Source organism: Mchenga conophoros, linkage group LG3 (assembly GCF_057382185.1).
Source record: "Mchenga conophoros isolate Kocher_MC1m ecotype Shallow Benthic linkage group LG3, M_conophoros_male_GT1.1, whole genome shotgun sequence".
NCBI lineage: Eukaryota > Metazoa > Chordata > Actinopteri > Cichliformes > Cichlidae > Mchenga > Mchenga conophoros.
Window position 1 is genome coordinate 45,879,048 of NC_140528.1, and position 13,014 is coordinate 45,892,061.

Consider the following 13,014-nt stretch of genomic DNA (forward strand, 5'->3'; position numbering starts at 1 on the left):
TTTTATCAAATTAGAGTTGCATGAAAAACAATGAAACAGCTTCTAAAAGTTTGAGATCAAAGCAAATCTCTGTCACCAAATTCTAGCAGAATCTTCACCAGGACCCTTTGTGATAGTTTTCATGTTTCATATAAACTAAAGTGATACACAACATATGCAGTGCTATACACACATATTTTCATGTTTCTAAGAGTTTGATAACCAAGCTGTTACCAACATGCTCTTGTTCAACATGGGAAAAACACAAGACTAGTTTCAAATGAGGATTTGCTGTTTATTAGATAAACCACATGCATTATGATACCTCAATACAATTATATTCTGGTTAGAAGTGCATTCAAAACTATTGAGTCAATATTTTCAGCTTATATGGCGGAAATCTTTTCAAATCATGAGCTTCCAACAGTGAGTGAAACAGTAAGATCTTGTGGAGAGTTTGGGAAAATCCCATTAAGAAAGAGAAATCAAACATTTGGATTCATTTTAATGAGCTCAGACTTGTTGAAAATGCAGAGGAGCTCATAATAATAATACATTTTATTTATTTAAAAGCATCTTTCAAAACACCCAAGGACACTGTACAGCAAATAAAAACAGGCATAAAAAACATGAAACGAAATACCTTAAAAGCTGGTTGTGAGCTGAGCTTCAGAGAAACACAACATACTGATATTCACTGTGAAGCTTTGAGTGGAAAAATACAGACATGTGTATCCTGGAATAATGGGAGCTTCCATCTTTAAAGGACTGAAGAGGAAGAAGTTTACAAGGAATCATTTAGAACAGTTTCAAACATCAACTGATTGAATCCAAGAATTTGAAAACATGTTTCTGAGTGAAAGAAACAGACATGTACAGACTGTTCAACGGTCAGAGTGTTTCTCTAACAGGAGGACACTCTTTACACTCAGCACAGAGTGACTGAGGAACCAGACCAGACCCAAAACCCAGCATAAAGAGTTTCAGTGAATGTGGTGTTGAAGGTGTGGAGGTGGATCAGAGTGTCAGAGGAGACTTTATAGAAGGACAGAGTGCCAGCAGGGCAATCCACATACACTGCTACTCTGTTAGAGACAGAGGAGGAGATGGATATTTCTCTTTTATTGTGCTTGACATGACGAGGACCATCACCAGAGCAGTACAGACTCCACGACTGATCATTCCATCCAAACCAACAGTCTTTGCCCTCTCCTTTCCTTCTGATTCTTCTGTAACTCACTGATATGTAAATGTATCCTCTCCACTCAACCTCCCAGTACCAGCGACCAGACAGACCATTTCTACACAGCAGCTGAGGATAAACATCAAATCTGTCTGGATGATCAGGATATGACTGAACTTCCTTCACATGTGTCACCTTCTTGTTGTTGTCAGACAGCTGGAGGTTTGTGTGTACTGTGTTTGTGTCAATTGTGAGTTGACAGGAATCTGATGGAGAGAACAAACACAATCCAACAGCAGTTATTGATCCATCACCTGTTCATTGATTAACACTTTGATGATGACTCCTGACTTTAGAGATGTGAATGAGTGATGTGACAGATTGAAGATGGTTGAGTGTGTGCTGCTTTGTTTTCATTAATCACATTAAAAAACACTTACACTTCCTCAGACCTGGTCTCAACCATCGGACTCCAGCAGGCTCCACCCTGAAAGGAGGAGGGGGGTCAGACCAGCACAGTCTCTTTCACATGGACATTACATGGCTCTCATACACATACTGTTAGACACTAATAAAGGAACAGTCCAACATTTTCACAAATACACTTCAATCCATTTGTGAATCAAACTGCTGATGATTTGGACTGATCCTGGATCCGTCAGTACACCACTGTATTGAATGAAATATGACGGATTCAAACTGTTACCATAATTATATTTATATTCCTCTTCTGTTTAGCTGGAAATGACACCTCCCTGCTAGGGCTGGGTAATATGGCCTAAAATCCATATGAGACAAAACAGACGAGCCCCCAAATCATGTTATTACCCGGCTCGGAATGACCGCAACAAGAGTGGGGTGTCCCGCGACTTCCCTTGCCCAAACAGACACAGCCACAGCATTGGGCTTTTAACAATAATTTATTTACGGCAATGGCACTCAGTACAACGATAGTGGGAGTGTATGATTTCAGCTAAGGCCAACACAACAAACAAAACCCAACCTAGAATTTGGTTCCCCTTTGACTTCTTCAAGAAAAGAAACAAAAGAAATGAAACAGTCTGACCTCCCTGGTCTAACAACACAGGAGAAAACAAAGCTTTCCAAAATAATTGGCAGCTCACCCCTACTTGCTCTGCACTTCACACACATGCCCGAATTTAACTGAGTAGCTATAGCTGCGGCTGCTCCATCTGGATCTAAGGCTGTGTCCCAATTCAGGGTCTGCACGCTTGAAGTACGCGCACTAGGCGTACTACGTACGGTGCGCACTATAAGTACGAGAAGTGCGGAAGTGAGAGTCTTGTGAAATGGGACGGTATACGCTTCATCGCGCTGTTCAGGTTGCCTAGCAACCATGATACTAACCGCGAGACACGTTACATACAGCATTGTTTGACAGAAATGAAGGAGAAAAATGTTTTGTTGGTCATTCATTTTCGTCATGACATCACTTTGATTAGTTGAGTATCTGAGGCTGAGACCAGAGGACTGTAAAACATGATTGTTGGGCTTCATTTCTGTACTGAACAGTCATTTAGGATTAGTTAGTAAATAACAATTAGTTAATGTTGTTCATGAGACTAAAGTCAACTCACTGTGGTAATGTAAATATAATATGGCCAATATTATAGTATTGTCAGATTATTATATTATTATAATATACAGTGGGGCAAAAAAGTATTTAGTCAGCCACCGATTGTGCAAGTTCCCCCACCTAAAATGATGACAGAGGTCAGTAATTTGCACCAGAGGTACACTTCAACTGTGAGAGACAGAATGTGAAAAAAAATCCATGAATTCACATGGTAGGATTTGTAAAGAATTTATTCGTAAATTAGGGTGGGAAATAAGTATTTGGTCACCTCAAACAAGGAAAATCTCTGGCTCTCACAGACCTGTAACGTCTTCTGTAAGAAGCTTTTCTGTCCCCCACTCGTTACCTGTATGAATGGCACCTGTTTGAACTCATCATCTGTATAAAAGACACCTGTCCACAGCCTCAAACAGTCAGACTCCAAACTCCGCCATGGCCAAGACCAAAGAGCTTTCGAAGGACACCAGGAAAAGTATTGTAGACCTGCACCAGACTGGGAAGAGTGAATCTACAATAGGCAAGCAGCTTGGTGTGAAAAAATCAACTGTGGGAGCAATCATCAGAAAATGGAAGACATACAAGACCACTGATAATCTCCCTCGATCTGGGGCTCCACGCAAGATCTCATCCCGTGGGGTCAAAATGATCATGAGAACGGTGAGCAAAGATCCCAGAACCACACGGGGGGACCTGGTGAATGACCTGCAGAGAGCTGGGACCAAAGTAACAAAGTTCACCATCAGTAACACACTACAACGGCAGGGAATCAAATCCCGCAGTGCCAGACGTGTTCCGCTGCTGAAGCCAGTGCATGTCCAGGCCCGTCTGAAGTTTGCCAGAGAGCACATGGATGATACAGCAGAGGATTGGGAGAATGTCATGTGGTCAGATGAAACCAAAGTAGAACTTTTTGGTATAAACTCAACTCGTCGTGTTTAGAGGAAGAAGAATACTGAGTTGCATCCCAAGAACACCATACCTACTGTGAAGCATGGGGGTGTAAACATCATGCTATGGGGCTGTTTTTCTGCCAAGGGGACAGGATGACTGATCCGTGTTAAGGACAGAATGAATGGGGCCATGCATCGTGAGATTTTGAGCCAAAACCTCCTTCCATCAGTGAGAACTTTGAAGATGAAACGAGGCTGGGTCTTCCAACATGACAATGATCCAAAACACACCGCCCGGGCAACAAAGGAGTGGCTCCGTAAGAAGCATTTGAAAGTCCTGGAGTGGCCTAGCCAGTCTCCAGACCTCAACCCCATAGAAAATCTGTGGCGGGAGTTGAAAGCCCGTGTTGCTCGGCGACAGCCCCAAAACATCACTGCTCTCGAGAAGATCTGCATGGAGGAATGGGCCAAAATACCAGCTACTGTGTGTGCAAACCTGGTAAAGACCTATAGTAAACGTTTGACCTCTGTTATTGCCAACAAAGGTTATGTTACAAAGTATTGAGTTGTATTTTTGTTATTGACCAAATACTTATTTGCCACCCTGATTTACGAATAAATTCTTTACAAATCCTACCATGTGGATTCATGGATTTTTTTTTCACATTCTGTCTCTCACAGTTGAAGTGTACCTCTGGTGCAAATTACTGACCTTTGTCATCATTTTAGGTGGGGGAACTTGCACAATCGGTGGCTGACTAAATACTTTTTTGCCCCACTGTATGTATGTATATATATATATATATATATATATATATATATATATATATATATATATATATATATATATATATATATATATATATATATAAAATGTTCTTCCTCTACAGCCCCCCCCCCCCAATTTTGGCACATGTCGAGGAGTGTGTCAGGCTACACTTCACTGTGTGTTATACTTGTATAACTATGCATGTGACAAATAAAGAACCTTGAACCTTGAACTATGATTGATATATATATATATATATATATATATATACACATATAATCACTGACTTTCAGCTTGTTGTGTTTGTGGAAATATGATTGACTTTAATTATTAAACATTCGCACATAAATAAGTGACGTCATATTCAGTACTTTTGACAGTTCACTCTTCGGCCGCTCCATCTTATTAGGGAAATTCCATATACATAAATGTAAATTTCAAAACTCAACCCCATCATTTAATTTGTTTTTGATTGAAATTGAATATTACTTAAACTCTCTTAACTCATTCACTGCCAGCCATTGGCAGTGAATGAGTTAAACCCATTGACTCATTCACTGCAATTGACGGCTATAGACGTCAATGGCAGTGAATGAGTTAAATTAACTTCCAATAAAAAATGGTCTGTCATTGATTGAAATTCATTCAGAAATGTTCAAGGAATGAGCTGTCACAACTTTCAAGTACAAAGTTGTTATGAAGTCTGTCACATTCCCCCCCCTTTTTTTTTCTTTTTTCTTTTTTATCCTTTATTTATTTATCCTTCTTATTTCATTGTACTGTATATTGTTACTCTTATTTGCCTTGTATGTCTACTCTACAAATTGAACTGGAATGACTGACTGTTCGCTTTATAATTTCAATAAAGTTTTGAAAGAAAAAAAAAAACAACCTCTTCGGCCGCTCCCTTCTGCCGTATTTTGCGGCAAAATTATCCACACCCCCCGCCGCGCTATGAATTGTGGGATATATGGGACCACGAATATATGGGACCACGAAGCGTGCACCGGACCACGCTTGATATTTGGGGAAATCGACGGCGCATTTGGAGTATGCATTTGAAGTACACTTTGAATTGGGACAGCCGTCGTCGCATGGCGGTGACGTAACCGCACTTAAAATGCGTACTTCAAGCGTGTAGACCCTGAATTGGGACACAGCGTAAGACAAGTGCACGGGAAGATTTCCACACCCCACACACCGCGGCTCTTCCGTCCTCCTTTTATAGATTAAGTCCACAGGGGGAGCCAGTTAGTTCAGGCTGTTCCTTCCATCCACCAATCACAGCCGAGCCCCTGCACAGGTGAACTGGCATACACACATTCAGAAAAAAAACAAAAATAACAACACAGACACATAACACAGATCATAACCCACTTGTGTTTCTTTCGCGGATGCAAAACTCCAATCAGCGAGGCTTGCTTCCCTCCTTTTACAAGACTTCAACTTACAAATTAGCCATAAAAAGGGCCTCGATAATGTCATTGCCGATGCCCTATCCAGAGCAGTGTAACCGGACAGGAATTAAACAAACAAGGAATTGTTTAATTCTTATGGTGGGGGCGTGTTACGTGCGTGTGTTGTTTGTTTGTTTCTGAACGTGTGAGGTGTGTGGCTGATGGATGAATGTTTTGGGATTAATCTAGCTGATGATTTTTCTTTTGTTGCAAAGTTGAACCTGTCAATTAGGTTTGGTATGATTTACCCTCCGGAGATGAGGAGCATGTGTCATGACTTAACTAGGCCTTTTTATTTCTTATTTTGTTACTTAAACAGTGTCCTGCAAGTTTTGTTTGATAATCTCTGTCGTTTGAGCAGATCTGCACGATTAGAAAGGTAAGCACTATACAATATGTTGTCGGGAAATGGTTGCAATTGAGCTTTTCCATATTGAAATGGGTTCTGGAGAAAGCCACTTATTTGGGACACAATCAGAAAGCGACTCCCGGTCTTAAAGAATTCACCGTGGTAATCTGATCTAAATTCTTTTTCTTTTTGAATTTTCGTCATATTGCTGACAGTGAGAAACTCAATGCAACGACAGTTTTCACTATGAGCCATGAATAAATCATAAAAAGGGGACCTGACTGGACTGATAGGAGTTAACTGACTTGACTGACTTGACACCAACATGTAAGATTGCATATGCCTCCACCCAGAAATGACAAAGGGGTGGATGGAGGTATCTATGTGTGTTTCTCTGTTTTTACAGGAGCAGAAAGATGACAGCAACATCCTAGTTTGCATGAGCTTTGGGCCATGCCGACTTAACCTCTTAACAGCCACTTTCTGTGTCTGTGAATTTATTATGTGTTATTCATGACCTTGTATTGCTCACAATGCAGAGGTCACTGTGAGAAAGTGTGCATACACCTGCGGTGCGCTTACATTTACTTTTCAATTCAATTTCAATTAAATTCAATTTTATTTACATAGCGCCAAATCACAGCAACAGTTGCCTCGAGGCGCTTTATATTGTACAGTAGATCGTACAATAATAGATACAGAGAAAAACCCAACAGTCATATGACCCCCTATGAGCAAGCACTTTGGCGACAGTGGGAAGGAAAAACTCCCTTTTAACAGGAAGAAGCCTCCGGCCGAACCAGGCTCAGGGAGGGGCGGCCATCTGCTGCGACAGGTTGGGGTGAGAGAAGAAAAACAGGAATAACACCATATAAGACACATGTTGAGCTAAAAATGTTAGAGCTCTTGCAACTGGCGTTTGAGCTGTGCAGGGGTCTCTCTCTTCCGGAAGATGATTGAATAAAAAGAAACATAAATCTTTTAACACACTATGAGTCGGTTTTCTCTGTTCTATCACGGGGACAAAAGAATCGGGGTTAATACTAGCCATGCCATGCAGCATTCCACAGGCAGCAACATCGTAAGAGAACTGTTGCTAATATGGGATGTCTTGATAAAACGAGCAGATATTTGAAGTTTACACAGCTACATTCTCACCTGAAAATATCTTAAAAGTTTATTTTGTGACCTAGAAACACTAATAAAAGCAATATATAAAACGAAGAGGTGGCCGCCATTGTTTGACTCGTGTGCTATGAATTGTGGGATATGGAGTTTTCCACCAAGCATACACCCTTGCGGTTACAGTAACTATTCAATGGTTCGCGCAACCTTAAAAATTCCAATGGTTCCTGAAAGCAGCGACGATGATATTTTTGTCATTACGGTAATCCAAATAAGGGTAGACAGGCCGTACCACTCCCAGCATACCACTAGAGAGCGCCAACACACCACAAATGAAGTGGGCAAAAACTTTCCCATTCATTTCAATGGGCAAAAACCTGTATTAAAATATTAATATTTAAAAAAATAGAAAGTAATAAACACCAAAAGTCATAGCGCACCATTTTTGATCCAGCCGCACAAAATGATATAACATATTTGAAGCTTGTCTCAAAACTGCGGGGTGAGTTATGCCACAAAATTTCAGGCAGAAACTGTGGAATAAGAATAATATATCTGAGGAATAGCAATAAGTGTGCCTCTTGGCATAGGCACACTTAATAAATGCATTTCTTTTTTTTTCTTTTCTTTTCTTCCTCTGAAAAAAATAAAATAAATAAATTAATAAATAAATGCATTTCTACAGTGCTGCTTGAGTTTATATCAGTCATGGTCGGACGGTCCTTCCCGGGCGACCTGCCTGTGTGTGTGTTTCTCTCTCTCTCTCCTCCTCCCCGCCCTTGTTGTCTCCATGCAGCGGCTGACACACCTGCACCTAATTTGCCACCCAGCTGTCACTAATCATCCTTCGTCGTGGGCTGAGGCACTGTGTGTCCAGACGGCAGTCGACGCTGGATTGTACTTGAAGCTCGGTAGTTAAAAGTGTTTGTTACTTGCAACTTAGCTTTAGCCGGCTAGCCTTCTCACCTGTTGTTGTCGCTCGTTTATAGAAGGAAGAGACATGGAGCAGGAGGTTGGAGAGGAGGAACCCACGGAATTAAGCTCTCGGAGGAGAACACACACTTGGATAATCACTTTGGAAATTCACCTGCGCACCACTGGGAGTTTGGAGAGGATCACTGTTGGATTTTGCACTTCGCTTTGTGTTTTGAGACTGTTTTTGGGCACTGTAAATAAACGCACTGTTTGCTTCGCATCCAGAGCTCTGCGACTGAGTCCGTATTTTCCCATTACCTGTGACAATATCTATAGAAAACATCTCCCTGTAGTTGTCATCTTCTTCCACAGCTCTAATTTAGAAATGAGGATTTTTTTCTTTTATGTCAAAATTAGGCTTAAAGTTTCTACTGGTTTTAATTTAGGATAAATATGTCAATGGCATCCCAATACACAGATTCATCTAATCTGTTCTTTTGCATATGCTGAGATGTCTACCAATTTTTATTGATCAGTTTATTTCATATCTGCATGAAAAAAAAGGAAGTGACTGATGGACACGGGAAGTTTTTCCAGCTCTTCCTCCTCTATCGGACATTCTCTCCATACCTGAGAGTGTCCAGTCTCCAGCATGGATCCTTCACTCCAGCCAACAGCAGCTTTCTTCCTGAGTCTCCTGGATGATTGTAGCTCAGGTCGAGCTCTCTCAGGTGAGAGGGGTTTGAGCTCAGATCTAAGGCCAGAGAACGACAGCCGTCTTCTGTGATCAGACAGCCTGATAGACTGCAGACACACAAAACAACAATCCATCAGGGAACAATAATTTTCTATTTACCACAAACAATAACATTTATTCATTCCCATTCATTTTATTCTGCCTATCAAATTACAGGTTCAGCATCAGTCACCGTGGTGATCTAGCCAGGTAAAAAGAGCACCACTATAATGACACTGAAAATGCCGACTTCAAGCTCAGTATACCTTACTCACCCATGAGACTAGGCTTCCAAGGCTCTCATGCAATGATTTTCATTAATACCCAATAGACACATTTTATTGTCAAACATCTCATATCGATGTAAAATATCACAAATTACTTAAACAGTGTATGAAGCGATTTTCTTAGAACATTTGAATTAAAAAAATACTATGAAAAATCTTTAGACTGCAATTCAATTTTTAATAATTCTCCCAAAGGTAAATAAAACTCAGTATAAAGTTTGATTTTTTTGCACAGTTATATGAATCAGATTTTAAGTCACAGAGGAAAAGTCTGAATCCTTACCAGAGAACTTCCAGTTTGCAGTGTGGACTCTTCATTCCAAGAGACAGAAGCTTCACTCCTGAATCCAACAGGTCATTGTTACTCAGGTCCAGCCCTCTCAGACTAGATGGCATGGAGCTGATAACTGAGGACAGAGCTTCACAGCTTATCTCTGAGAGGCTACAGAGGCTTAGACTTAAAGTTAAAACAAGAACAAGAGAAGGACACTGTTTTAAAAATGTAATCATTGTGTAGTTTGGAGCTACTACATTTAGCAATAGCTTATTACATTTATGATTAGAAAATTCACAATTTAAATTATAAAAAAGAAAGAAAGAAAAAAAATTCAACAACAATGAAATAACAAATAAACAAATACAGTTAACTTTTTTTAAAGCTAAAATTGTTAATTAAATAATTAATCCGTGGATCTATTTCTACTCCATATCCGGGTGTTACACCAAGCAATTAGAAAGGTAAACTGACCAGTAAATCAGCTTTTAGTGCTAAGCCTCACTTTTAAGCTCATCTCTCAGTACAGTGACCAAAAGCAGTAGAGACCCATTCCTTGGCCCAAAGGCACAAAGGAAAACCCTAAATTGACCATATATAGTATATAAAACCCCATTCAGTATTGTTCATGCCGACCTTCCAGTAGAACAGGCTGTGTACTGCTCTGCTAAAGTTTCTGACAACTTTTAGCCCAGCTGTCCAAAGCAGGGAAAAAAAGAGTAGGAAAAAAATCTCACTTCAGAGTTTCCAGTGTACAATGTGGAGTTTTCAGTTCTTCCGACAAAAGCTTAACTCCTCTATCCTTCAGGTCATTGTTACTCAAGTCCAGATCTCTCAGATGAGAGGACTGGTAGCTGAGAACTGAGGACAGAGTTTCACAACTTCTTTCTGAGAGTTTGCAGCAATTCAGTCTGAAAAACAATCAAATGAAATCAAATGCTATGCTCAACCAAGACAACAAAAAATATGTTGGTGTGCAATATTATTCAATTACAATAATGAAATAAATCATAATTAATGTATTTTATTAAAAAAAAAGAATTCAAACATGGAATGTGTATGTGTGTGTATGTGAATGTAAAAATAATATTTGTGTGTGAGGGTAAACAGGTGAGGAGCTGGAGTCAGTGGTAATACCTCTGCACGGGCATAAAATACTGCTGATCCTTTTCCTAATTCTAGTGTCAGTGTTTTCATAAATTTCAAATTTATACTTATTTATGACATGTTGGACCTTGCTTGTAGTCCCTTTATTCTTCAACTGAAATAAGTCATTTTACCTCCTTTCACTTTCAGTTTATCCTTCCTTGGAAAGATTGCTTTATTTTGATTGGCCAGTTTGTGAGGTAGAGGTTGTGAAAATTAACTTTAAAGCTACTATAAACACAATTTCTTGCTGATCACTTTAAACATAATCTAAAAAGACATGACAGCAGGACATCACTGTGTGGTAAATATTACACTCAAAATCTAGTTTTGAATAGTCTATCAAACAGTGGCCATATAAAACAGAGTGGCTATTAAAAGGTGTTGTTTATGGCAACGTCCCAGTAAAATATTCTTTCTTACTACTCTGCTGCAGTTTCAAACAACTTTTGGCCCAGCTGTCTCAACGGGGAAATAAATTACCTCAGAGTTTCCAGTGTACAATGTGGATTTGTCAGACCTGAGAACAGAAGCTTTACTCCTTGATCTTTCAGGTCATTGTTCTTCAAGTCCAGCTCTCTCAGACTAGAGGACTGGGAGCTGAGAACTGAAGACAGAGCCTCACAGCTTCTCTTTGAGAGGTTACAGCCACTCAGTCTAAAAAACAATTTGTACTCTCATGAAAACACTTTGCATGTTGAACATATAATATAATATAATATAATATAATATATAAATATATTAAATACAATATAATGCAAATTTTTTTTTAAAAATAACAACAACAGAATGTGCATCAAAATAAACTATTTCCAACAGTGCAATATGCGTTCTAAGCATCCCAGAATTTATACAGAAAGGCACGAGCTCAAACATCAATTTTAAAAACACCAGCATATCTTTGTAAATGCCCTATAGGAAAAAAACCAAAAATTTTCTGTGAAAACTATGTCACCTCCAGTTTCGGGCAGGTAATGGCGGACATCAGATAGATCATGCTGATGTTTATTTCAACACAGGAGTGCTATAAACAGCTGATCAGATTGGCAATATTATGTTTTTGTTTCTGCAAATGCTTTTTATGCAATATTTGTAAAGCCATATGCAGAAAGAAACTGTGACCTAGGAGAAGCTGAATGTGAGTTGTACTCAGTCACTCATTCATATGAAAAAAAAATTGCACTAGCTTGGATGTAATTCTACCAGGCTTTAAAAATAGTTACCTGAAAGGTAGCGTGCCCGCTCCGACGGACCACAAAGGGTTAAAATAGAATTAATATGTGGAATTTGCATAGTAAAAACAATTGTACATTTATGTAATTAGAAGCCTATGAGAAGCTGTTAGTGGTTATACCTCCATACCTGTTGGCAGAGGCATAAAGTACTATGGGTCACTTTCCTAATTTTAATGGCTTCGATTAAATACATTTCAAATTAATCCCTATTTTTTACATTCTGAACCCTGTATGTAGTCCCCCAATTCTGCATCTGAAATAAGTCTTCTTACTTCCTTTCGCTTTCAGTTTATCTTTCCTCAGAAAGACTACTTTATTTTTCATTGGCCAGTTTCAGGAACCATGCTGCTCCACCTCCTCTGTCTTCTGATGTAAAGGTTATGAAAACAAACTATGTTACTATAAACATAATTTCTGCCTTATGACTTGGAACATAATCTCAACAAAGATTAAAGCAGGACATCACTATCTGTTGAATATTACACTCATAATCTGCTTGATTTGAAACAGTCTTTCAAACAGTGACCATATGAAACAGAGTAGCTATAAAAAGGTGTTGTTTATGGTAACTACCCAGTAAAACATTCTTTGTACTCTTCTGATGCGTTTTGTAAAGACCTTTAGCACAGCTGTCCAATGGGGATGGGGGGATTACCTCAGAGTTTCCAGTGTACAGTGTGTAGTATTCAGTCCTGAAGATAGGTGATTAACTCCTGGACCCTCCAGGTCATTGTTACTCAGGTCCAGCTCTCTGAGACTAGAATAATTGGAGCTGAGAACTGAGGACAGAGATTCAAAGCTTCTCTTTGAGAGGTTACAGTCACTCAGTCTGAAAAAATAATTTACACTCACATGAAATCACTTTCTGTGTTGAAGGAAGACAGGCAAAAGAAAAATGTTGGTTTACAATAGTATTCATTTAAAATAAACAAATTACAATTAAATTCATTATAAACAGAATTTAAATGTGGAATTTGCTTTGGAAAAATAATTATACCTCTTAATGTAAATGGAAAACTGTGAAGAAGAAAATTAGTTGTACTACCTCTGTACCTGCTGACACAGGCGTAAA

The 13,014-nt window shown here is 39.2% G+C and overlaps 1 protein-coding gene across 1 annotated transcript in view; it reads right to left on the reverse strand.

Annotated features, from left to right (window-relative positions):
- LOC146578994 (uncharacterized) overlaps positions 1-13,014 on the reverse strand; it is a 34,802-nt gene continuing 21,788 nt past the window's right edge. Inside the window, exons 9-15 of the mRNA XM_085260444.1 lie at positions 12,598-12,771; positions 11,191-11,364; positions 10,299-10,472; positions 9,571-9,744; positions 8,895-9,068; positions 1,603-1,649; positions 1-1,428 (exon numbers count right to left, since the gene is read on the reverse strand). Coding sequence (XP_085116570.1) covers positions 908-1,428; positions 1,603-1,649; positions 8,895-9,068; positions 9,571-9,744; positions 10,299-10,472; positions 11,191-11,364; positions 12,598-12,771 — 1,438 coding nt within the window. The 3' untranslated portion in view covers positions 1-907. The remainder of the gene's footprint in view (positions 1,429-1,602; positions 1,650-8,894; positions 9,069-9,570; positions 9,745-10,298; positions 10,473-11,190; positions 11,365-12,597; positions 12,772-13,014) is intronic.